This window comes from Dermochelys coriacea, chromosome 10 (assembly GCF_009764565.3).
Source record: "Dermochelys coriacea isolate rDerCor1 chromosome 10, rDerCor1.pri.v4, whole genome shotgun sequence".
In the NCBI taxonomy this organism is placed as follows: Eukaryota; Metazoa; Chordata; order Testudines; family Dermochelyidae; genus Dermochelys; species Dermochelys coriacea.
This window is the reverse complement of record NC_050077.1, coordinates 44,411,655-44,438,207: the sequence shown is the minus strand read 5'-3', so window position 1 is coordinate 44,438,207 and position 26,553 is coordinate 44,411,655. Positions and strand designations below refer to the sequence as shown.

The 26,553-nt window shown below is 41.2% G+C and overlaps 1 protein-coding gene across 33 annotated transcripts in view; it reads right to left on the bottom strand.

Moving 5' to 3' along the window:
* The window catches only part of MYO9A (myosin IXA), a 471,574-nt gene that overhangs the window by 110,354 nt on the left and 334,667 nt on the right, over positions 1-26,553 (bottom strand). For all 33 annotated transcript variants that reach the window (XM_038418673.2, XM_043494428.1, XM_038418680.2 and 30 more), the window contains one exon: positions 710-831. In XM_038418673.2, the coding sequence (XP_038274601.1) occupies positions 710-831 (122 nt within the window). The remainder of the gene's footprint in view (positions 1-709; positions 832-26,553) is intronic.

Genomic DNA, 26,553 nt, shown 5'->3' with positions numbered 1-26,553 from the left:
ATGTGTAACTGTGTAGACATGCCCTGAGACACAGACCTGGCAGAAAGAACAGAAGCAAAGTAAAGGTAACCTTAGCTGTTCTTCCCTATGATGGGGAGACTGTTGATATAAGTAACATTTTTAGTTCATAGTTTAAATTTTTTTAAACAAATTTTCCACTGTTTGCATTACCCTGTTAAATGCAAGCACTTAGACTAAAAACAATTAGGAGGGCAATGAAATCGTAAATAAGTAGAAATAGTGATTCGTGCGTTAGGTATCTTTCTGGCAAACATTACCAAGAAAGAGAAGACTTCAGCATAAACAATTGTGAGATTGCACTCTAAGCAAATATTGAAGAAAAGCATTTCCAACATTTCCCTTTAACAATACTAAACGAGGTAAGGAGATCTCTCTCTCTCTCTCCCCCTCTCTCATTTAACTTTCCTCCATGGCAACCTGAGGAAAAGCTCTGTGTAGCTCAAAAGCGTATAGCTTCCACCAACAGTAGCCTTGCAGACTGTTTTCTCCTTTTGCCTGGTGCACACATAATTTGGGTAAGGCAGTGTGAGCCTTTGGAGTTTGGTGAACACATGACCGCAGTTATTGTGACTTTCAGAAATGGTTCAAAAAGAAAAGGAGTACTTGTGGCACCTTAGAGACTAACAAATTTATTTGAGCATAAGCTTTCGTGAGCTACCGCTCACTTCATCGGACAGTTCATACTCACTTGCTTTCCTCATCCAGCAGGTGGAGCAGTCCTGTTGGTTTCTTGCTGATAAGATTTATACAGCCAGAGTTATCTATATAGTCTATGTTGTGCCAGCTGATGCCTTCTGCTCTGTACTCCTCCTGGGGAAAAAATCAAAGGCAATAAGAACAGAGAAACTGATTAAAATAAAGTTGGGTTCTGAGCTTACAAAACTCAGAAATTTTCCTTTTCAAAAGAACAGAGAACAGTTAGCTTAGATGGTAATGAAGCAAAAGGATGTCCCCCAAAATGAAGATGTGGAGGAAGTTAAGGACCCTGAACATGCCATGTCTTTCACAGGTGCTCCATGGGAGAACTTGTAGGTAATGCCAAGGGATGTACTTCAAAGCCAAGAGCAAAAGCTGACAAATGAGACGCACCAATGGTTTTGTTGGAAATTAATATAAAAATTTATAACACGATGGAGCTAGTTCTTGGGATGATGCCATGTCATTATTTTTTGGTTTGCAGAAGAAAGAATGAGAGTAAAATAGTTCTTTATTTAAACATCAGAGAAAACTAAAGCATCTTACATATCCAAACACCTCCTTCCTTAAAATTATTTTAATGGAACCAAGATACTTTTAGAAAGATTCTATTTGTCATCTTTTCCTGAGAGAAATAATTCTTCTCTGTTTTCTCTCCTCTATACTGTGTTTACAGTATCCAACATTGTACCTACTGTGCATAAAAATATGTATAATACGATACACCCATCACTCTTCCATGTTTTCTCAGTTCTGCCTGGTTGTCCCAAAATTATGTGACAAGTTTGCAATGCTGCCATGAAAATCATGCAATAGTTTACTGTCCACACTCAGAACCACGATGCAATCCTAAAACAAAAGTCACAGAACACACATCCAGTGGGAGATATGGATTAGATGTGGGTTGCTTTTATCTAAATTTATTTATTTATAAAAGAAAACAATAAAAAACCTTACTGTTTCACTGGGCCCCAGCAGCTAGGAAATATTGTCTTTAGGATTGAAAAGTAACACAAATAAGAAACAACGTTCAACACCTTTGATTTCATTTGAGACATTATAGCACAATCTTGGTAGCTAATCTGTGCCTTGGACAATACTTTACTGCTTTGTTTTGATAACCAGTCACTATTTGTAATTTTATTTATATTTTTATATATCTGATTTTTTCCATCTGAGGATCTGCCCCCAACTTCATTTTGGGACTAAAGACTCTCTCTTTTATGGGCCAGATCCTCAGCTAATTGACATCAATGAAGATCTGACCGTCCATCTTTTGAAAATAAGATGTCTTCTCTTAAAATAAAATATAGAAAGGTTTAAAACCATTTAGAGACACTAGTTGTATAAATAATTAAAATGCATTTGGAAATAAATGTAGTCTGTTCATAAAGTGTAATCTCCAGCATATGCTTATGCGTAAACACTTTTGAGTTTTGTCTCCATAGTAGACACATTTTTTAAACTATACAGTGTTGGTGTATATAGCAGCATGCATTTAAACAGTAGAACGGAACCCAGCCAAGTTTCTACCATATTTTTGTAAAGCAGTGCGACTTTTGTTGATTGGGTTAGATCGGGGTGGGCAAACTTTTTGGCCTGAGGACTACATCTGGGAATGGAAATTGTATGGAAGGCCATGAATGCTCATGAAATTGGGGCTTGGGGTGAATGAGAGCCCTGGCTGGGGGTGTGGGCTCTGGGGTGGGGCCAGAAATGAGGAGTTCAGGGTGCAGGAGGGGTCTCTGGGCGGGGGCAGAGGGGTGGGGTGCGGGTGGGAGTGAGGGCTCCGGCCGGGGGTGTAGGAGAATGGGACCAAGGGGTTCAGGGATGGGGCAGGGAGTTGGGGCACTGGAGGGGGTCAGGAGTGCTGGCCAATGGGAGCTGAGGGGGCAGCTCCTACACATAGGAGCCCGAGGGGGGACATGCTGCTGCTTCTACGAGCTGCGTGGAGCCACGGCACACGTGGAGCAGGGTAAGCCATGGACCCCATTCCCCGGCAGGAGCTTGAGGGCCGGATTTCAATGTTTAAAGGGCCGGATGCAGCCCCCAGCCCATAGTTTGCCCACCCCTGGGTTAGATGAAGAAAGAATTATTACAAAGCTCCCTAAGTAGCACCTAATATGCATTTTACAGGTGCCCAATCCACTATTACTGTGTTTTTCATATTGTTAGCAACGTTTTTAACTTAAGTATACAAGCTAAATGTGTTCTTTAAACATTTTCTTAAGCATGATCTGTACATATTTAAAAAACGAATAACTTTAGTTTTTTCCACTAACTAAAGCCCCTCGTAAGCAGGGGAAGAGCACTACACAATATTAATCTACCTGAGAGTCAATGTCCAGTCATTTCATTTCTGTCCAGCAAACAATGCATATGAGCATTTTTACCAGAAGCTACTCTGCCAAGTCCAAAGGCTGTAGTATGATTTGCCAAAGAGCAATACCCATGAACGTACTTGAGATCAGGAAACTTAACCTCTAGTCCTGTTTCTTAAGAGCACACCACTCTTAAAAAATATCTGTGGTCTGCCAATAGGTCTTAATACAGAATTGACAGGGATGATTACTTTATATAAGAGAGTCTGTGTATGTGAGAATGAACGAGCGTGAGGTGTGCAAGAGATTTTGTCAAGTGCTTTGGGACATTTCACAATGGTTTTTAATGATGATGTCGCAAGAGCATTCAAGCATGAAGTTGTTTTGTTTTCAATAGAAGCTCGTAAGATTAAGTCTCTTTATATATTGTTTTGGTTTAAAAATGGAGGTTCCCTGAGCAAATAGCGAGAACTGGCAGACTTCCCCACAGCTTTCAGTCAATCACTGGGCAACTCAGCTCTCACACGAATGGATATGTGGTTTCCTATTAACAATGCTGTACCAAGCGCTGGGTGGGAACTGGATTTTCCATTTGTGGGAAGTTCCATGACAATTTTTTTTTTCATTCCAGAATGGAACAAAACACCATGCATTTCAAAATTCCAAGAACGAACGAACGAACAAAAGAACAAAAGATTTAAATGTTCCATTTTGACATTTAATTTTTTTGAATGTGTTTTATAATATGAAATAAAAGACATTTTGTAACAAAAAAGTAATTTCAAATGTAAAATCAAAATGTTTTATTCCAAAAATGCTTTGTCTCTTTTCCTAAATGCAAATTCACTGAAATTAACAGTTATGCCAAATGTTTTGCTTTTGATGAATCTGCATTTTCCACAGAAGTTCCATCAGAATATTCCCACCCAACTCTAGCTGTGCATTTTTGATACAATAATAACTGCAATGTAACTAAACCAGATCACCTAAGCAATGGGAATAAAATCTGAAGGATAACATTTAATGTACAAAACATATTATAAAGAAAAAATCCCTGAAAAATGTTGCATTAGAATGGAAGAATTTTAGTAATTGAAGATCTCTATACAATGAGCAATGGGATCACATTATAGCAGAGAAGTCAGAAATTAAATACAAATTGCTGCTAAATTATAGACAAATCTTTTGGTTTTTACATTTGCACTAGTAAGTCAGTGAATCCTGCAGGATAGTAAGGTAGAAAAAATCCTGCCAACCTTGAGGGGACACACATTTCTTCAGTAAGTACAAGTTCTTCTTGTATGTCTGTGCATGATACATTAGCAAGAATGGGCATCATCCATCAACTGCCTGCTTCTGACAGCAACTTAATCAGATGCAGCACATATGGCTTTCCCTCAGACAATTTAATTCATTCAGGGTTATTTCTCTCCACTATACTCAGAGCTCAAATATTAGGAACTACTGGTGCAGTAGCATTTAATTGTAAAAGAAGAGGCTTTTTAGCTATGACTGTGAGTGAGTGGTGCACGTTACATAACCATGAAAAAGATCCCAGTGAAAATGACTGCATGCCTAGCCACGTGTTTAATCCCGATAAAAAATAAGAATACTTACTCAGCACTTCCCATCTCCAAACTACTTTGCAAACATTAATTAATTAGTTCTCATGTCTGTGCAATTTGAATAAGTATATTCTCTATTTTATAAGAAGGGAAATTGAAGCAGAAAGACTGCTTTACCCAAAATCAAAGTCATTTTAAGAATCAAGATTAGAAGTCAGGTGGTTTCTGGTTTCCAATTCTATGTTCAGGGGACAATGTTCCCATCTCCTTCCTTGCCCCTCCCCTAGCTATTAACTAATAAAAAGTGTTTTCTTTGGTTGAACCCGAAAGGATATAAAGTACATAATCAAGTTCAGAAACCTCTGTTAAGCCAGGCCACGGATCTAAACCTAACAAGGTTATATCACAAGTGTGTGTGTTAAAGAGTCAAAGGTGTGGTCTTCTACTAAAACATAGGTCGATCAAGCTATGTTGCTCAGGGTGTGCCCTGAGAGACGTAGTTAAGACAACCCATGCCCCAGTATAGACACCACTAGGGCTTTGTCTACACTGGCAAATGAAAGCCAAAACTTTTGTCATTCAGAAATGACACCCCCCCCCCCCCCCCGAAAGACAAAAGTTTTGTCGATTACAAGAGCTGGTGTGAACAGCGCTTTGTTGGCAAGAGTGCTCTCTCCTACCGATAAACAGCAGCTACACTGCGCACCTTTTAGCGGTACGGCTGTAGCGCACAGCTGTGTCACTAAAAGTTACATAGTGTAGATATAGCCTAGGTAAATGGAAAAATTCTTCCGTCAACCTAGCTGCCGCCTCTTAAGGGGTGAATTTATTACAGTGACAGAAAAAACCCTTCTGTCCACACTACAGCAACAGAGCTGCAATTGTGCTGCTATACCGCTTGTAGGGTAGACATAGCCAAAATGAATTCAATACAATGCTTAGGGCAGATCCCTTTCAAATAAAAATGAAGTTACCTCCATACAGGTTACAACATACAGACCCTGAGTACTACTTTCCCACTGATTGTTAAGAAACACAGGACTTTTAAACACAACTACTTAGAAATCCATCTACCACGCTGGCCATTTCTGCAGGAGGAGGAGGAGGCCTGGTGAGGGGAACAGAAAGAGTTGCCATTTATGACTTCACTTTCAAAAATGCAGCCCTGGCTCCTATAGGGTTTGAAATTGTTGCCAAAGTCTCTTTGGAAGGCAGCCAAGATAGCAGAACAACAGCTCTGAAATGTGTTTTTCATGTTCATCTGGAACAACCTTCCTTACTGCAGAAGTGAAGTTACTCTGAGGCTTAATAATATTGAAAGCATTCATTACATTTCCACCTTCTCTTTAAATGTTTTTAGCTGTGCATAGAGAAGGGGAGAAAAAAATATTGAGAAAGGAGATAATTTTTCTTGATCTTTGTAATACTGAATGAAGCAGCAATGAAAACTCAGATGAGCTAACAGCTTTATAACAGTCCATGCACTGCCATGGTCAGCTGACTATTCCCATTAATCCCCTTATGGTTTTTTACCTACTTCATCTATTTATTATTGTGACATTTTTAACAGCTTCTGCATGGCCCTGAGCAAAATTTATAATACAGATATTTAAATTTGCACAGGTCTGAAACTTGGTATATCAAGTGTCAGCCCGGACATAAATGTCTTCTAGAAAAGAGCCTTTGTTCAGATTTTCTTTTTGATATTGGAAAGTAAATTCCTATAGTTTGAATTCTTCAGAAACTGAGGGTATATCTACACTACCTCCGGTACTACAGTAGCACAGCTGAAGCTACACTGCTTTAGCGTAGAGACTTACTACAGCAACAGAGTTTTTCCAGCCCTGTAGTAAATCTATCCCCTTGAGAGGCAGTAGCTAGGCCGACACATGAATTCTAGCTGTGTTTACAGTAGGGGTTAAGTCTATGTAATTATGTCACACAGGGTGTGAAGTTTTTCACAGCCCTAAGTAAGGCAGCTAGGATGACCTAAATTTAAGCATAGACCAGGTCAGAATGGTTATTCAGTGGTTTCAGACTAACTAAAACAAACAGCTTAGTTTTTCAAGCTTGAACCTTTAACACCTGCATTGACAACTTAAGTCCTCATTATCCACAGCACATGTAAAACTAATGTAAGCTGCCTCACACTCTTCATTTCCAGTATGCCTCACCCGCTGATCTGCAGGGACGACTGAGATGAGTGGGGAGTTTACTTACTCATTTTATTTATGAGGTTTTTCAGAGCACTCATCACAGTAATATCTGCAGTGGATGTGGAAGGATTAGCTTTGTGGTTAAAATACTAAACTGGGACTCCACTTATCTTGGTTCAAGTCTCAGTTCTGCCACACAGACTCCCTGTGTAACCATGGTCAAGTCATTTAATTTACATGGGCCTCAGTTTCCCATCCATAGAATTGTGGATGATAATTCTTCCTTTTCCTACCATTTTTTATTTATATAAGTATTTCTTTGTCTTTTACTATGTGTATGCAGTATTGCCAACCACAAGAGATCAAAAATTATGAGTCAGACTCCCCATATCATGAAACTGGCCCCAAATAGCATACAATTTAACTCTCCCCATCAAATTGTTATTTTGTCTCTTCTGACTTTTTCACTCTCCTCTATTCCTCTGCTAGTGAACCTGAAAAGTCAACCTCCAATACATAAAATGAACATCTCTCTTAGCTGATCGGGAGGAGACCCCACTTATCCTCTCCTCAACCTTAAGACATGGCAACTGCCATCCATTTCCTAACCTGCCTCAACTCTCTGCCCTCCTATTTTATTTCCTTTGATAAAAGGAGGCCTGGATGGTCAATCATTTGAGAACCACTGACCTAATTACTGCATTATGATTCACACTTGCACACCGAGTTTATATTACTGTTTAGGGTTGATGAGTTACATATACAGATATTAAAGAACTTTAAACTCATGTCTATCATTCATATAAGTGATAATGTCACAATAAAAACATTGTGGGATTGGATTATCCTTTTGCAAGAAACATTTCCCTGTCTCCCCCCTACCCCCCTTCTGTGCCCAAAATTGGGTAGCACCCCCCCACAAACTTCTCCCCTTCCTCCAGCTGCTCTGTGCCCCCTCCTTCCCATCTCTCTGGACCCCATTCTCTTGAACTTCTAAATCTGCCACCTGCTACCCCTCACTCTCTCCATTCCCCTTTTACAGCGTCTCTGCCATTCCTCACAATGTCTGTGTTCTGTCCAGTCCCCTGGGCCATAGCATGGCAGCCATTCTGCTGCTGGGCATGACTTCAATCTCACTGAAAATAGTGGGAAGTGGCAGCCAACTTTATTAAGGACAGCCTCACTTCCATGTGCCGGTAGACTGTAAGGAAGTGTGGGGCATTTTGAATAAGGGAAAATTCATGAACTAGCAGATTTGCTAAAAAAAAACCACCCCCAAAATCAGTAGAGTCCTGATAAAATTGTGAGAGTTGGCAATACTGGTGTATGTACTGATCTCAGTTCAGGCTTCTAGGCACTACCAGCATGGTAAAAATAATATCCAAGTAGAGGAGAGGGAACTGGGATTATTTAGTCTGCAGAAGAGAAGAGTGAGGGGGGATTTGGTAGCTGCTTTCAACTAGCTGAAGGGGGGTTCCAAAGAGGATGGAGCTCAGCTGTTCAATGGTGGCAGATGACAGAACAAGAAGCACTGATCTCAAGTTGCAGTGGGGGAGGTCTAGATTGGATATTAGGAAAAATGATTTCATTAGGAGAGTGGTGAAGCACTGGAATGGGTTACCTAGGGAGGTGGTGGAATCTCCATCCTTAAGAGTTTTTTAAGGCCTGGCTTGACAAAGCCCTAGCTGGGATGATTTAATTGGGGTTGGTCCTGCTTTGAGCAGGGGATTGGACTAGATGACCTCCTGAAGTCTCTTCCAACCCTAATCTTCTATGATTCTATGAATGCACAATTAAGTCTCCAGTTAACCTACTAAGACTGCTTAATTTTGAACCTGAAATTTTCCAATTTATTCATTAACTATTACACTCATTTTTCTTTTAAATAAAGGGCAGTATTATTTGAAAACCAGGCATTATGCACTCACAGCAGGTACTCTATTTTGCTTAGAGTCTTTATGTGGCCTGCAAATGACAATACCACCAGTTCCATTCACACTGTATATTACTGTGTCTGAAGAGCCTTGTTTCACCCATGGAACGTTCTTGTACATTTCCAACTAAATCATATGTGCATTATAAGAGGGAGTGTCTCATACAACACATGAATCGTCATGTTTACATGTGTTGACAAACACATGACTTAATGGCATGGTATCCAAGAGCCCAGCTCTTGGAGGCAAGTATCCCAGCTTTTATATTTAATTTTTTTTTTTTTAAATTTTCATGGTTGCAGAGAAAAGCCCGAAGCATGAGCCAGCTGTACCCTCAATGCTCAGAAACCCAAAGGAAAATAAAAAGAATCCAAAACTTATTTTTAAATTTCCTGATTTTTAATCAAATCTCTTGATGGGGGTGGGGTGTTGACTCATGATTTCTGAATGGTTGGGATCGGCAACACTGTTTCGTGTCAAAAAAAGCTGCTCATTTGATGGTTGGCCAGGTATTTCAATTTTTCAGCTTAATTTTATTAATACATTTTTGTACTTGAAAAATAAAAATGTAATTAAAAACCCAAATGTTAAAAACTTTAAGGGTCAAATTCTTTAAATGTGGATGTAACAGGAATGCCCATACTTTCACCAACAAATGCAATTATCCAATCTATCTGTGAAAAGTTGGTGGATGCAGGTTGTGTATGTTGGCAGATGGCCCCACTGTGCTCTGTCTTCAAAATATGTCCCTAGAAGTCAAACTTAAATTGATAAACAGCAAGTAAATGCAGAATCAATAGTACTGCTCTGAGCACAAGGGTTTGTCTACACTTGAAAATGTACTAAAAGAGTTATTACGGAATTATTATTCTTGGAGGCAAGCAATTAGGCAAGAATTTCAGCTTTCATATTTAAAAATTTTATTCCAGAATAACTTCCTATATGGACCATTTTATTCCAGAATAAAAGTGTCCATATGTGGTCTTATACTGAAATAACTATTCCAGAGCAGCTACTTCAATAAATTTCCAACAAACCCTGAGTCACCCTTTTGGACACTGACCCTGCAGCAAATACATGATTGCAGAAGAAAAATCACAAAGCAGCATAGTCAGACAAGTTAAAAATCCACTCTCTCAGACTGCTTCATAACTGAATGAAGCGATTCAAGAGATTGATGATTATTTCCTGGGGCGGGAGATATTGTTTGTTTTTGTCAATGGTATATGTTGTAGGAGCAGCAGTGATCTGTATGACTATGCTATGTATAACCTCTAAGCTCAAAAGGTCTGTTACCACCCCCACCCCCCTTTCGTCTCCTCTCCCTCTTTGAATACCTGTGAAATAGCTTTCCTCCTCCCCTTTCCTCCTGGAATGCTTGTGGGATGAATGGGCTGCTTCAGAAGAGCTCCAAGGTAGACAAGGTGTCTGGGACTCCAATTAGGCAGTGATCACATATCCATTGCATGGACACTGCCTGCAGTGGAGTGTGACCAACCAAATGCGGCCAAGTCATCTCTAGTCGCAGGTCATGAGGAGCAGGTCCTTAAAAGGGGAAGTGGCCACGTGCTCAAGAGTGCACTAATAAGCTTGTACCTCCCATGGAGGCCCTTCGCCCGGGCCAGCTGGCCAGTGGTCCGTTGTGTTGCATTCCATTGTGCCTTGGGAAGACTGACCTTCATTACACCATCCATTGCTGTGCTGTGGGACACTTACCCTGAAGGATCCTGACATCGCCAGTACTGTGCCTGTCCTGGGAGCGTGAGTATGTGGATGTGAGTGAGACTCGCCCCCCACACACTCCCTTTTCTTCTTTGGAGCTTAGCTTTCAGTGTAATAAATGTGCTGCTTTCTGCCAAACTCTGGTGGGTCATTAGTCCTCCCTAAGCTTATTAGATGGCCCAATTTCGGGTAACAGTATAGATCAAATTTACTCAAACTTTTTCGTAGCGTGAACTACATTCTTCAGAGAAATATTGCAGCTCGCTACAGCCCTTTTGAGCAACTCAGGTTGTGCAAAGGATTTGAATTGCTGGCTTTAACAGCCAGCTGGGACTTCCCCATAAAGCCAGACCTACTCCATCGCCCCTTCATTTTCATCAGCTCGCAGAATGGGGGCAAAATGGAGGAAGGGATGTGGGCGGTATGCACTGCACTCCGGTGAGCCTTACCTATTGAATGACTCCTTGGTAGTCACTGTATCTGGGATATAGCGTAGAGCAAAGTTCAAGTTCCTCTAAAATTACTCCAGCAGCTAAATGAGTGAGTGGCTGTCTGCAAAATTCGGGACCTGAAACCAGGTGCTCAACTTCTGCTGTGGTGACCAAACAGAACACTGAGCCCAATGTCTCACAGATCACCTCTCCTCCCATCTACAACCATGCAGACCACCTTCTCTCCCACTCATGATCACCCAGTGATCTTGTGGCAACTACAGCTATTCCTTACATGAAGATATGTTATTAGAAGCATGTTTCTGTAATTTTTAACTGTGCTCTATGCAATCAGTGATTTTCATTTCTTGAGAAAAATAATCCCACTTGTGATTTTCTCTTCATGTAATCTCCCATTCCCATCTGTTTTATTAATCTCTCTCCCGCACATACAGTGTCTTGGACCTTCTACCTCCTAATCCATTTCTCAACTACTCCCACTATCCTACCACATAGTTCTCCTCTCACCCTAGACATTTTTGTCCAGTTGATTGTTTCCTTTCTCCTGGACATTCCTCCTCAGCGGGTTACTCAGACCTATTGGCAGCCCTGTCCCCTCTTTTGCTGGCAGCCCCAGTTCCACTGGTGGTTCCAGTTCATGAGGGTGACTCTTGTTTCTTTAATAGTGGACCCTCATACTGGAAAAAGCTCCCTCTCCTTTTTTCTAGCTGCTTTTGCTGATTGGATGTCTTTAGAAACAGAACCAAGCAGGAGCCACAATCATGTGACCAACAAGTATTTCTTGGATCACTGTCTGAGAATCACTGGTATAAAAACAATCTTTATATTATACTATAACCGTTATATTAGAGACTTTAGGTTATTTTTCATTGTCTACCTTTTCCCCTTTCTTGTAGACAATATTATCTGTTTGGTTTGTTCTGTCTAATTTTCAGTTACTTGGCTCAGTACGGCAGAGTTTATTTTTCTGCCTTCATTGTATGTGCAGTACCAAAAAGCAATTTCTAGATTACATAGTATCCTGCCTGATGTCTGCAGAGGACAGCAGAAACCCACATACCCAGGATTAAGATCTCCAGAGATCTTTTATATTAGAAAATTATTTCTGAAGAATTTAAATAAGATCAAGCTTAAGTTGATTGGGAAAAAAATTTAAGGTAAACTGAAAAAAACCCAAATGTACTCTTAAAACTGAAGTATAAACGTCCACAGAGGTATTTATCCAGGTTTAATTAAATTCTTTAAAATTCATACTTTTAATTAAATGCTGCATACAGAAAAACATATTTCAGCATTTATAGATGTAAAGGAATCCTCTGGAATGCAGCACCCTCTGCCTTAACAGATAAAAGATACCTTTAATACACATATTATGCCCCCATTCACTTCAATGGAAAAGGTAACGCCAATAAACTACCTATAAACAAGGTGGATGAAGAAATCTCTTTTATTGGACCAACTTCTGTTGGTGAGAGAGAGAAGCTTTTGAAAAAAACACGGCTGCTACTCAGAAGCTTTTGAGTTTCACAGAGCTCTTCTTCAGCTCTGTGTAACCTGAAACCTTGTCTCTCTCACCAACTGAATAAAAGATATTACCCCACCCACTTTTTCTCTCTAATATCCTTGGACACAATTACACTGCACACCTATTCAAATGTCAGCTCGCTAACACTAGCCTGCTTTAAAAGAGGAGTCCCCCCCTTAGGCCAGTATAGCTGCACCAGAAAATTCCCCTAGAGGAGATGCAGCTTATACCAACAAAAGGACTTTTTAAAGCTGGTATAACTACATCCAAACTAAGGCTTTTTTCCAGAATAAAACTGTCATACAGAATCATACCCGCAAAAATTACTGGTGTTGGATTCTGGTTTTTGGATTCCTGGTGCTTTTTCCATGTTTTGTTTTTAAATTTGACAGAAACCTGACCTGGCCCACAATGTGAGACACAGATTTCAGAGTAGCAGCCGTGTTAGTCTGTATTCGCAAAAAGAAAAGGAGTACTTGTGGCACCTTAGAGACTAACAAATTTATTTGAGCATAAGCTTTCGTGAGCTACAGCTCACTTCATCATCCTGCACTGCAGGTCTGCTGAAGAACAGATGTGCTTTGGCTCTGCACTTAGCACCCAAGTTTGGAATTGGGCAAAGAGAGCTCAGTGCAGAGTCAAAATAGCCCGATCAGCTTTTTCAGAGTCTAGCGCTCAGTATTGCTAGGGTATCTGCTATTTTACTATAACCATGCAGTGACAGAAACTACTGACCATTCCCCAGATAACACACAAAGCAGCCATGAGATCAATGCCTTCCAGTTCACTCACTCATCCAGCATTTACAGGGGAGTGGGTTAGTGCTTCGCTCTCACTACTAAGTGAGGGGAAAAAAATCTTGATTTAATCCAATAGTTGGAGAAAGATATGGCCTAAGCAGGGGAGCATGGCTTGATTTATAGCATTAAGGAGGACAGGACCTTGACTGAGTTTTGCCTGCCTGACAAGCAGCAGCCTTAAAAGCTCTGATCAAGCCAAACTTTCAAATCACCAGATTTATCTGAATGTTGTGCTGCAGGAATACAGGTGTAAGGCCTTAACAAATAATTGAAAGCCCTGTAATATTTGGACCAAATTTTGACATATGTGCATCCAAGTGTGCAATGCTGATTTAGGCATGCAAATCTATCATGGCTGCCAGCTGGGGTTGCAAGACCCACATAGGTAGGCATGCACACACACCAGGGATCTGTGTGACTATACTGAGCACCCACATAAGTTTGAAAATGTGGGTCTTGATTTTGTATTGTTTTGAACATGAGACTTTGGGAGGGGGGACTGGACCATCTCTGCAGGGAACTTTAGGTGGAAATGATCCCATCATGGTACAGAAGGATTTAAAAACAAGCCTGACTAAAATAAAACAACAAAACTAAAATCCATTCACTTTAAACAATGGAGTGTTTTCATATGTTCAGCGAATTTCACTGAGGAAAGAATCATTTTACCCAAAAATGTTATGCAGAATCTGGGGTAAAAATTTCTAGTCGTTTTACTTACAAGTCAAAATTAAAAGAACTACAATAAAGAAAAATATCTTAGCCAAATGTCTACTAAAGAAAAATAATAACTGTCTATAAGTGATTATAGGGTGCAAAAACCTAGGAGAAGACAAATATTTTCAGGTGGTAGGAGCGGACAGAATGAGAAGGATCGGGTGCATTTTAGAAAACAAAGGCTGAATATATATATATATATATATATAAAAAAGTCTTCCTGGCAGGGAAGTGAGAAATGACAGAAGACCCATCACGGTGGATGTAACCTAATAGGTCTTTTCTATCTATAATTGTTATGATTCATAACTTGAAGAAATCAACTCCACTACCTAGATGGAACAGCGGGATCAGTTCTATCTATGGTATTAGTAGTCAGACTTTGATTTACTTTTTTAAACACAGATAGAAGTATTCCCTAATCCACAGAATAATTAAGGGTACATATATTCTGGATTAGCAAAAAACACAAAACCAACTCCTCCTCTGAGGAAGTGGTCTGATGCTGGAAAACAAACTGTGTACACAAGCACATGTGTGCATTTGGGGCAGAAGGTGAAGTGTTAAAACTAATTTACAAAGTGCAGGGTCCAGATAGCTTTATTTGTCTGACTGTGCTTATCTGTTTGATTGTGCTTTAATCTGGTCATTTTTCTAATCTCAGATGAGTGGAACATATCACTAAATATTTTTTTAAAAATCCACTACAGCCTTTTGGATGAGATATAAAACTCAGGTCTTGATTGTGTGTCAATTAAAAATGAACTGCAAATAAAAAAATGAACGAAGAGTTAAGAATTCTTCCATCAACCTAGTCTGAGTGCCTTCCATGTAAAATCAATAGTAAGAGAGGACTTCACTGATTCTCTGGCTCTTCTCCCTTTTCAGAGTAAAATACTGGTTGGGATATTTTGTTTTGGTTGGTTGGTTTGTTACAGCTTTTATTTGTTGGGGATGGTGTTTGGGCAGGTGGAGGAGGGTGAGCAGAAGATGGAGTCAATGTTCTGAATGTCATCCTTGCTATGGTGAAAAGGTTTTTTCAAAGAGGAAGTTTTTCAGCATTTCTTAAAGACTGCTGGACTCACCTAATCTCCTCTGGAAGTTTATTTTGCAGCCAGTTCCCCTTGTCTAAGAAACTTTGTTCTAACACCCTTTCTCTAAAGGCTTGTGAACTGAAACTATCTCAGCAATTTACAGAGTGAAATTCAATCTTTAATATTACGTGGGGCTTGAGCCATTAATTGCTTTGAAGATTCAGACCAAGGCTTAAACTGGCATCTAAAGCTGATTGAGAAACCTAAGAGAGACAGGATACTGGACTAGATGGTGATACAGTATGACAACTCCTATGTTCTCTCTAAACAGAGTATTTTTCAGCTTTCTTTGAAACAACACTTTAGTTTTAGACTTTCTGGTGCTGTTATTAATCTATACAGACTGGCATGGCTTGGGGCTTTGTTGTCATTTGAAAATTCGCCTTTAGGTAATACAGATGTAGGAGCAACCAGTTAGAGCCCCCAGGCTTAAAGAAGAGGGGGCTGCTGGCAGAGCATTCTCCCTGAAGAATCCTAAACTCTGAGGCATGCTAGCTTCTCAGGCATGCTGCAAGACTGATCTCCCTCCTCCTCCCCACACCCAGTTGGGGGTGAGCAGGTGGTTATAATGGGGAGTTATAGTTTACTGATTATTATGGGCAAGTGCATGATGGCATGAGCAGTCCATTATGTAATATATGGAGACATTTACTTTTGTATTGTATATTTTAACTTTGTAAAAGCACATAAAAAGACAGGCTCTTAATATACAGTGAAATGAAAAAAATCTTTGTATAGAATGATTTTCAAAGTAGAGCATGCTTTGTTTTCTACAAACACGGAATATAAAATATATAGTATTCCAGAACTGCTTGAATAGTTCAAAAGGTAGAGTAAAAATCAATCAGCTTATTCACGTCCTTCCCTGCATAAGTCATCACAGTTTACATGGCAGAGTTTATCATCTCACACTTGTAGCACTAAGGGCTTGTCTACACATGAAAGTTATTCCAGATAATATTAGGGCGCAATTTAAGGGTGAAACAGCTATTCTGGAAAAACACCACATGTAGACAGTTTTACTCCAGAATCACTTCTACTTGATTAGCTTAATCCACCTCCAAAGAATAACTCATGTGTAGACAAGCCCTAAAACGTTAACAGCAGTATCTGTGTTTGGTGAAGAACATTTATTGCTTCAGAACAGAGAAGCCAGATCCCTTCAGATATCTCTTTTTTTCCTGAAAATTCAACAGCAACTTCCAAAGAGTAGGACCCTCTTCCCCTCCCTGCTGTGACACCTCTGATTTACTCTCAGACAGCATTTGATCTGGACAAACTGGAGAAATGGTCTGAAGTAAATAGGATGAAATTCAATAAGGACATATGCAAAGTACTCCACTTAGGAAGGACCAATCAGTTGCACACATACAAAATGGGAAATGATGGCCTAGGAAGGAGTACTGCGGAAAGGGATCTGGGGGTCATAGTGGATCACAAGCTAAATATGAGTCAACAGTGTAACACTGCTGCAAAAAAAGTGACCATCATTCTCGGCTGTATTAGCAGGAGTGTTGTAAGCAAGACACGAGAAATAATTCTTCCTCTCTACTCCGCTTTGATTAGGCCTCAACTGGAGTATTGTGTCCAGTTCTGGGTGCCATATTTTAGGAAGGATGTGGACAAATTGGAGAAAGTCCAGAGAAGAGCAACAAAAATGATTAAAGGTCTAGAAAACATGATCTACGAGGGAAGATTGAAAAAACTGGGTTTGTTTAGCCTGGAAAAAAGAAGACAGAGGGGACATGATAATAGTTTTCAAGTATGCAAAAAAAGGTTGTTACAAGGAGGAGGAAGAAAAATTGTTTTTCTTAACCTCTAAGAATAGGACAAGAAGCAATGGGCTTAAATTGCAACAAGGGAGGTTTAGGCTGGACATTAGGAAAAACTTTCTAAGGATATGTCTACACTACGAAATTAAGTCGAATTTATAGAAGTCGGTTTTGTAGAAAACGTTTTTATACAGTCAAGTGTGTGCGTCCCCACACAAATGCTCTAAGTGCATGTAGTCTGTGGACTGTGTCCACAGTACCGAGGCAACAGTCGACTTCCGGAGCTTTGCACTGTGGGTAGCTATTCCACAGTTCCCGCAGTCTCCACTGCCCATTTGAATTCTGGGTAGAAATCCCAGTGCCTGATGGGGCTAAAACATTGTCGCGGGTGGTTCTGGGTACATATCGTCAGGCCCCTGTTCCCTCCCTCCCTCCATAAAAGCAAGGGCAGACAATCGTTTTGCGCCTTTTTTCTTGAGTTACCTGTGCAGACGCCATACCACGGCAAGCATGGAGCCCGCTCAGTTAACCATCACCGTATGTCTCCTGGGTGCTGGCAGACATGGTACTGCATTGCTACACAGCAGCAGTTTATTGCTTTTTGGCAGCAGACAGTGCAGTATGACTGGTAGCCGTCGTCGACGTAGTCCTGGGTGCTCTTTTAACCGGGCGCCTGGGCAAATATGGGAGTGACTCAGCCAGGTCATTTCCCTTGTTTCATCTCATGGCGATTGAGTCCTACCGGCAGTGCACCGTCTTTTAATTTGCAGCCAGCAGAAGATGATGGCCTGTAGTCATACTGCACAGTCTTCTGCTGAGCACCCAGGAGGTGACGATGGCTAGCAGTCGTACTGCACAGTCTGCTGCCAGCATGATGTATAAAGATAGATGAAGTGGCTCAAAACAAGAAATAGACCAGATTTGTTTTGTATTCATTTTCTCCTCCCTCCCTCCCTCTGTGAAATCGACGGCCTGATAAACCCAGTTTTGAGTTCTATCCTTGAGGTTTTGAGTTCTATCCTTGAGGCGGCCATTCATTTTCTCGCAAAGCCACCCCCTTTGTTGATTTTAATTCCCTGTAAGCCATGTCATCAGTCACCCCTCCCTCCGTCAGGGCAACAGCAGACAATCGTTCCGCGCCTTTTTTCTGTGCAGACGCCATACCACAGCAAGCCTGGAGCCCGCTCAGATCACTTTGGAAATTAGGAGCACATTAAACACCACATGCATTATCCAGCAGTATATGTAGCACCAGAACCTGGAAAAACGAAACCGGGCGAGTAGGCGACATCAGCGCAGTGACGAGAGCAATGAGGACATGGACATAGACTTCTCTCAAAGCACAGGCCCTTCCAATGTGAGCATCATGGTGCTAATGGGGCAGGTTCATGCGGTAGAACGCCAATTCTAGGCTCGGGAAACAAGCACAGACTGGTGGGACCGCATAGTGTTGCAGGTCTGGGACGATTTCCAGTGGCTGCGAAACTTTTGCATGCGTAAGGGCCCTTTCATGGAACTTTGTGACTTGCTTTCTCCTGCCCTGAGGCGCAATACCACCAAGATGAGAGCAGCCCTCACAATTGAGAAGCGAGTGGCAATAGCCCTGTGGAAGCTTGCAACGCCAGACAGCTACTGGTCAGTCGGGAATTAATTTGGAGTGGGCAAATCTACTGTGGGGGCTGCTGTGATGCAAGTAGCCAACGCAATCAAAGATCTGCTGATATCAAGGTAGTGACCCTGGGAAATGTGCAGGTCATAGTAGATGGCTTTGCTGCAATGGCATTCCCTAACTGTGGTGGGGCCACAGACGGAACCCATATCCCTATCTTGGCACCGGAGCACCAAGCCAGCGAGTACGTAAACCGCAAGGGGTACTTTTCAATAGTGCTGCAAGCACTGGTGGATCACAAGGGACGTTTCACCAACATCAACGTGGGATGGCCAGGAAAGGTACATGACGCTCACATCTTCAGGAACTCTGGTCTGTTTCAAAAGCTGCAGGAAGGGACTTTCTTCCCAGACCAGAAAATAACCATTGGGGATGTTGAAATGCCTATAGTTATCCTTGGGGACCCAGCCTACCCCTTAATGCCATGGCTCATGAAGCCATACATAGGCAGCCTGGAGAGTAGTCAGGAGCTGTTCAACTACAGAAGGAGCAAGTGCAGAATGGTGGTAGAATGTGCATTTGGATGTTTAAAAGTGCGCTGGTGCAGTTTACTGACTTGGTTAGACCTCAGCGAAACCAATATTCCCACTGTTATTACTGCTTGCTCCACAATATCTGTGAGAGTAAGTGGGAGACTTATGGTGGGGTGGGAGGTTGAGGCAAATCGCCTGGCTGCTGGTTACGCAGACAGAGAGATACCAGGGTGATTAGAAGAGCACAGGAGGGTGCAGTGCGCATCAGAGAAGCTTTGAAAATCAGTTTCATGACTGGCCAGGCTATGGTGTGAAAGTTCTGTTTGTTTTTCCTTGATGAAATCCCCCGCCCCTTGGTTCACTCTACTTCCCTGTAAGCTAACTACCCTCCCCACCTCCCTTCGATCACTGCTTGCAGAGGCAATAAAGTCATTGTTGCTTCACATTCATGCATTCTTTATTAATTCATCACACAAATAGGGGGATAATTACCAAGGTAACCCAGGAGGGGTGGTGGAGGAGGGAAGGACAAGGCCACACAGCACTTTAAAACTTATTGAATGCTAGCCTTCTGTTACTTGGGCAATCCTCTGGGGTGGAGCGGCCAGAGGCCCCCACCACCACGTTCTTGGGCGTCTGGGTGAGGAGGCTATGGAACTTGGGGAGGAGGGCGGTTGGTTACACAGGGGCTGTAGCAGCGGTTTGTTCTCCTGCTGCCTTTCCTGCAGCTCAACCATACGCTGGAGCATATTAGTTTGATCCTCCAGCAGCCTCAGCATTGAATCCTGCCTCCTCTCATCACGCTGCTGCCACCTTTCAGCTTCAGCCCTCTCTTCAGCCTGCCACCTCTCCTCCTGGTCATTTTGTGCTTTCCTGCACTCTGACATTGTCTGCCTCCATGCATTCATCTGTGCTTTGTCAGTGTGGGAGGACAGCATGAGCTCAGAGAACATTTCATCGCGAGTGTGTTTTTTTCGCCTTCTAATCTTCGCTAGCCTCTGGGAAGGAGAAGATCCTGTGATCTTTGAAACACATGCAGCTGGTGGAGAAAAAAAAAGGGACAGTGGTATTTGAAAAGACACATTTTATAGAACAATGGGTACACTCTTTCACGGTAAACCTTGCTGTTAACATTACATACATAGCACATGTGCTTTCGTTACAAGGTCGCATTTTGCCTCCCCCCCCCAATGTGGCTAACAGCAGGGAACATTTCTGTTCAGCCATAGGCAAACAGCCCAGCAGGAATGGGCACCTCTGAATGTCCCCTTAAGAAAAACACCCTATTTCAACCAGGTGACCATGAATGATATCACTCTCCTGAGGATAACACAGAGAGATAAAGAACGGATGTTGTTTGAACGCCGGCAAACATACACTGCAATGCTTTGTTCTACAATGATTCCCGAGTACGTGCTACTGGGCTGGAGTGGTAAAGTGTCCTACCATGGTGGATGGAATAAGGCTGCCCTCCCCAGAAACCTTTTGCAAAGGCTTTGGGAGTATATCCAGGAGAGCCACGAATGCCAGGGCAAATTAATCATTAAACATGCTGGCTTTTAAACCTTGTATAGTATTTTAAAAAGGTACACTCACCAGAGGTCTCTTCTCCGCCTGGTGGGTCCAGGAGGCGGCCTTGGGTGGGTTTGGGGGGTACTGTCTCCAGGTCCAGGGTGAGAAACAGTTCCTGTCTGTCGGGAAAACTGGTTTCTCCGCTTGTTTGCTGTGAACTATATAAAGCTTCCTCCTCCTCATCTTCCTCATCCCCAAAATCTGCTTCCATGTTGCCTCCATCTCCATTGAAGGAGTCAAACAACACGGCTGGGGTAGTGGTGGCTGAACCCCCTAAAATGGCATGTAGCTCATCATAGAAGTGGCATGTTTGGGGCTCTGACCCGGAGCGGCCGTTAGCCTCTCTGGTTTTCTGGTAGACTTGCCTCAGCTCCTTAAGTTTCACGTGGCACTGCTTCGGGTCCCTGTTATGGCCTCTGTCCTTCATGCCCTGGGAGATTTTCACAAATGTTTTGGCATTTTGAAAACTGGAACATAGTTCTGATAGCACGGATTCCTCTCCCCATACAGCGATCAGATCCCATACCTCCCATTCGGTCCATGCTGGAGCTCTTTTGCGATTCTGGGACTCCATCATGGTCACCTCTGCTGATGAGCTCTGCATGGTTATCTGCAGCTTGCCACACTGGCCAAACAGGAAACTGAAATTCAAAATTTCACGGGCCTTTTCCTGTCTACCTGGTCAGTGCATCTGAGTTGAGAGTGCTGTCCAGAGCGGTCACAATGGAGCACTCTGGGATAGCTCCCGGAGGCCAATACCATCTAATTGCGTCCACAGTACCCCAAATTCGACCCAGCAAAACCGATTTCAGCGCTAACCCCCCTTGTTGGGGGTGGAGTAAGGAAATCGATTTTAAGAGCCCTTTAAGTCGAAAAAAGGGCTTCGTCATGCGGATGGGTGCAGGGTTACATCGATTTAACGCTGCTAAATTCGACCTCAACGCCTAGTGTAGACCAGGGCTAACTGTCAGGGTGGTTAAGCACGGGAACAAATTGCCTAGGGAGGTTGTGGAATCTCCATCGTTGTCTAACCTGCTCTTAAAAATCTCCGAACACATGTTAGGAATGGTCTAGATAATACTTAGTCCTGCCACGAGTGCAGGGGACTGGACTAGATGACCTCTTGAGGGCCCTTCCAGTTCTATGATTCACAATGGAAGGGACTAGTAAATAAATCTCCTTTAATTCTCTTTCCATCCTGTAGCCCATTTCCCCAGCTTTTCCTGCTTTGAGATTTAAAAATTAAAAAACCCAAGTGCTTAAAACCAACTTAAATACCTATAAAGCTATAAATAGCCAGAAATGAAAGCTTAGGCTCCATAAACCAAAATATATAAATTGTTTCTCTTTTTGAAGTTAGACACAGATTGTTTCCTGAGGCTTGGATAGCAGCTTACTGTCAAGCCTTCAAATTCAATCAGACAGCCAAAAATGTACAAATAGCCCCTCAATATGAACACGAGAAAAAAATCCCAGCAAAATGAACACTGTTCTTCTAATCATCATACGGCAAAGAATATTCAACTTCTGGTGCCATCTTCAGCAAACACTGCCTTCACCTCAAAACACCAAAGGATAAAAATTTAATCTAAATGAAGTTAGGATCCTCGCCAATATACAGTATATACAATTGCTCTCCAGGCTCAATAACTCCAATCTCTGGACTAACGAAGCAAACAACCCTACTTAACACCAAAAAAATAAAAAAATAAGATGCCCAAGATGCTACAAAATGAGCAACAAGATAAAGTGCTATGGAACCCAGGACAGAATAACCACACTAGCAGATATCTCACCACAGTAAAATGTGCAATTATCAGATTCTGACAAACGATAGAATCAGAGATCACAGGCTATTGGTGGACACTGGGTGGTACGAAGCAGTCTAAACCCAGAGAAGGTGACTATGTAGTCAATAGAAAAAGAGTACTTGTGGCACCTTAGAGACTAACAAATCTTTTTGCGAATACAGACTAATACGGCTGCTACACTGAAATATGTAGTCAATGTGACAGAGGAGAGATGAGACAGAGACTAGTTTTCACCCCTATTTCCCAAACACAAGGAAGCACAAGAGAGAGTGTCTTCAATCTATCAGGAATAATAAAAGATATCTCACCAAAAGCAACAAGAAAAAGTTGTGCCTGGCACTGGGAGAAAGGAGATACACAGCACTGTGCTATGGAACCACCTGCCACCATGGAGTCACAGACAGTCCCCCTTGGGTACTCTGATCTATCTCCCCATCCAGATAAGCTTGCCTTTGTGATACATGGTCTTTGCACCAAAAATTACAATAATATTTAGGTAACTCCCAGTCGCACAGGACCAATAACTTACACAAGGTCAACTGCACTTAAATCTTACACCAAAGACAATGCTTATAGCCAATCCTATAATAAAATATCTAAGGATTTATTAACTAGGAAAAGGAAATAAGAGTTATTTAGAAGGTTAAAGCAGATAAACATACACAAACAAATGAGTTACAGTCTTAAGTTTCAAAAGCTAATAGAAGTTTCTATAATAGCAATCAATATATGACCTTTAGGGCTAACCCAGGCTAAGCAGCTGAGGATCCCTCACTTATGCCTAGAAATCTTGCCCCTTCGCCAGAGTCCAAGCAGCAAAGAGATACTGTTCCTTCTTTTTATTCCTTCCCCCTTTCTGTTTCGAGCTGCAAACTTAGCAGATGGGTGGAATTCACTTACATGTATGCTCTTTCAGGGAGGGAGGAGAGAGCAATCAACAAAGTATTTTGTCTTCCAATGTTCTACAATTGTTTGTCTGGTACCAATGGGCCTTCTTTGTGGGATAGGACATATCTTCTATATTTCACACTTGTTAATACTTCTCTCGTCTGGTGATTTACATAGTCTTAGAGACTCATAATGCAAACACTTAAATATTAACTTATAATATGGGATACAGATGTTATAAGGGAGATTAATGCATGTAGCAACTTACAAGCATTCAAAAGTCTAAACATGAAGTACATTTTTAGAATTCGCAAAAAGAAAAGGAGTACTTGTGGCACCTTAGAGACTAACAAATTTATTAGAGCATAAGCTTTCGTGAGCTACAGCTCACTTCATTATGCTCTAATAAATTTGTTAGTCTCTAAGGTGCCACAAGTACTCCTTTTCTTTTTGCGAATACAGACTAACATGGCTGCTACTCTGAAACCCATTTTTAGAATTATAATACTTAGTTTAACAACACTAATACACAAATGAAACAGACTAATTCCAGCTATGCATTTGTCAGCGTTCAGTTGAGACATGGGGGCCCTTGGCATGAGCTGGCACCTGGCTTGCCAGCATCACAGACGGTTAACATTATGGAATGCTTTTGTCAAATATCCTTAGATAGGCATTTTGAGTTAGCCAATGAAATGGAATCCTCCTAACATCCTTCCACAATTGTGCAATTAAGAAAATTCTCTTAATATGATGAATTCCAAAAATGGAAAAAACATCACAGAGCTCTTACTCCTGAACAAATGTGGTCAATGTCTATCCTTGCAATTGCTGGCTTTATCCTGTACGTTTATGGGCCACAGATGACACACATGCCTTAAGTTCTTGAAACCACTCCAGAGGAGAGTGCCAGAGCTGAAGAAGCCAATACTTTCATTTATGAGGTCATCAACTATTTGTTGTTTATTTTAAGTGAGTAAGTAGAAAACATATTTATATACATGACCATTTAATTTCTATTTTTTTTTTTACAACCTCCACCTGCAAAACATACATGTACACATACATGGTATAAATACATACAATCTATAAACAGGTTTATAAATCAGTTTGTTAATTATACTATCTGGTAATGAGCACTTTCTGATAAACAGCCTTCACGCACATTTCTTTTATGTTCCATTCTAGTTATAAACTGACTGGCTTCCTTTAAATCACCCACTTTATCACTAGCCACCTCTCTCTCTTTGGCAAGAAAAATGCTTAGCTCTTGAGAGTAGTTCTGTTTCTCTCATCACTAAATTGAATTGGAGTTGTTCATCACATCATTCAATGGCAGGCGTTTTCAACTCCAAGGCCTACAGGTTTGTCTCTACGAAAACTAATAGGGAAGATCATGGTTTTGCATTCTAAGAAAAGTGAAAACAAATTAAGCCCAGAACAGCATGCTAGTATTTTCTCATTTTGGGGCTGTGGGGTCCCCATTAAATCTCTCTATGGAAACAGGCAGTCCTATGTGAAAACGTAGGGAATTCCCATTTTAAGGCCCTCTCTGAAACATCTGAGGTAATCATTCTTCTGACATTAAATCACTCTTGGAACAGAGAGAAGCCGCAAGTGAAAGTCATTAGAATTAGTGTAAAGAATTTTACAGAAACCACTTGGTTGTATATAATTTTTAAAGTGGGAGTAAATCAGCCAGCAGCATTCTCCTGTGGGTGACAAATAACATGTATGCACCTAATTAGACAGACTTTCAAAACAGTTATTGAATGTTGGCAGCTGACTGAGAAACAAAAGCACTCAGCTAGATTTCCTTCACATCAGAGGTTACTATTTTAGTGACCACTCAAAGGACAGCAGCTCAATGCAATTTATAACAGTTGTTTCAATTAACAGGATTTGACAGTATTTAGGAGCTGATCCAAAGCCCACAGAAGTCAACTGAAAGACTCCCACTGACTACAACAGGCTTTTTCTCAGACCCATAAACAGGAGAGATGTGGCTACATAGTTGGCCATGTAAATAAACTATTACAGGGTTGCAAGGGTTTTAAATTAAAGCAAAGGTTATTTTCTAGGACTGACCCAGAACAACGCTGAAATATAGATCTCCTAAACTTTAACAAAAATAATAGATGAGAATAATAATAGAGTCTCTTCCCCCTCACACACAATTTAAACTCATACTATGGGCTGGCCCCCTCTATTATTAGTTAAAAATGTTACAGCCTGAATGCTCATTAGACTAAAGAGGTGCTTGCAGTGGAATCTCCAAGTTGTTCATTCTATATATAGACCGAAATGCAGTTAAACAATATATTTCAAAGCCCACACAAATGCTATTTTGTACATTGATATGTGGTGCAGCAGCATTCTGTAAGAATGGAAAATATTGGCTCTTCCAGAGTCCATATCACATCACACCTGTGAGCTCAAATAGCCACTAAACTTCAATGACAATTGTGTTTTTTGTTTATAAATTATATATTTCTGTTCAAAGCCAACAAAATAATTGTGGCATGAATTAGCTTATGTGATGACAGCATCACTGTTTCTTTCCCGCCTCCAATAGGACCCACTTTTTTTTTTCCAGAACTCAGCTCCTGTGTTCAGACAGCTAACAGCTCTGAAGAGTTACCATATAATCTGTCCGTAATAAACTTCACAGACAGAAGAGGACTGCGCAATAGATTATCCACAAACAGCCAAAGGAATCAGCAATTCTCTAAGAGGAAATCTCTTTCCTACAACACCCTGGTTCTCTCCTTCCATCACTAAACCCCGTCTGACTTAGTTCAGGTTAAAGGGATTGAATAGGAAATTCCTGATGATGCCTGCCAATACCAGTCCTCTTGTCCCCAGAAAAAATAGGTATGCTCCCTTTTCTACAGTCCCATTAGTGAACAATAACCCCAAACTCATGGCAATAAAACCTTTATGCCCCATTGTGATATTATCTGATAAAATATGACCATGTAGATCATTGTTGCTACCACTGTTATATAATTGCAACAAATCTTGTACAAAGTACATCAAGTAAGGTGTCTATGGAAAGGTTATGTTTTGCTGAATATGATTTTGCTATTTGTATGCATGTATCATTTTTGTATTTGAAGTTATGAATATTAACTATGTACCTGTATTTCAAATGTTTGCTCCTGTGGTAACACCCACATGGTATTTAGCCTGAACATCTTGAAGGGACTATTCAAGTTAAATGGCTCATCAAGGAACACTTAACTCACAATGGACCATAAAAGATGCCTATCTACACTTAATGGACTTTCCTGTGATGAAAGAAAAGGAGTACTTGTGGCACCTGAGAGACTAACAAATTTATTTGAGCATAAGCTTTCGTGACT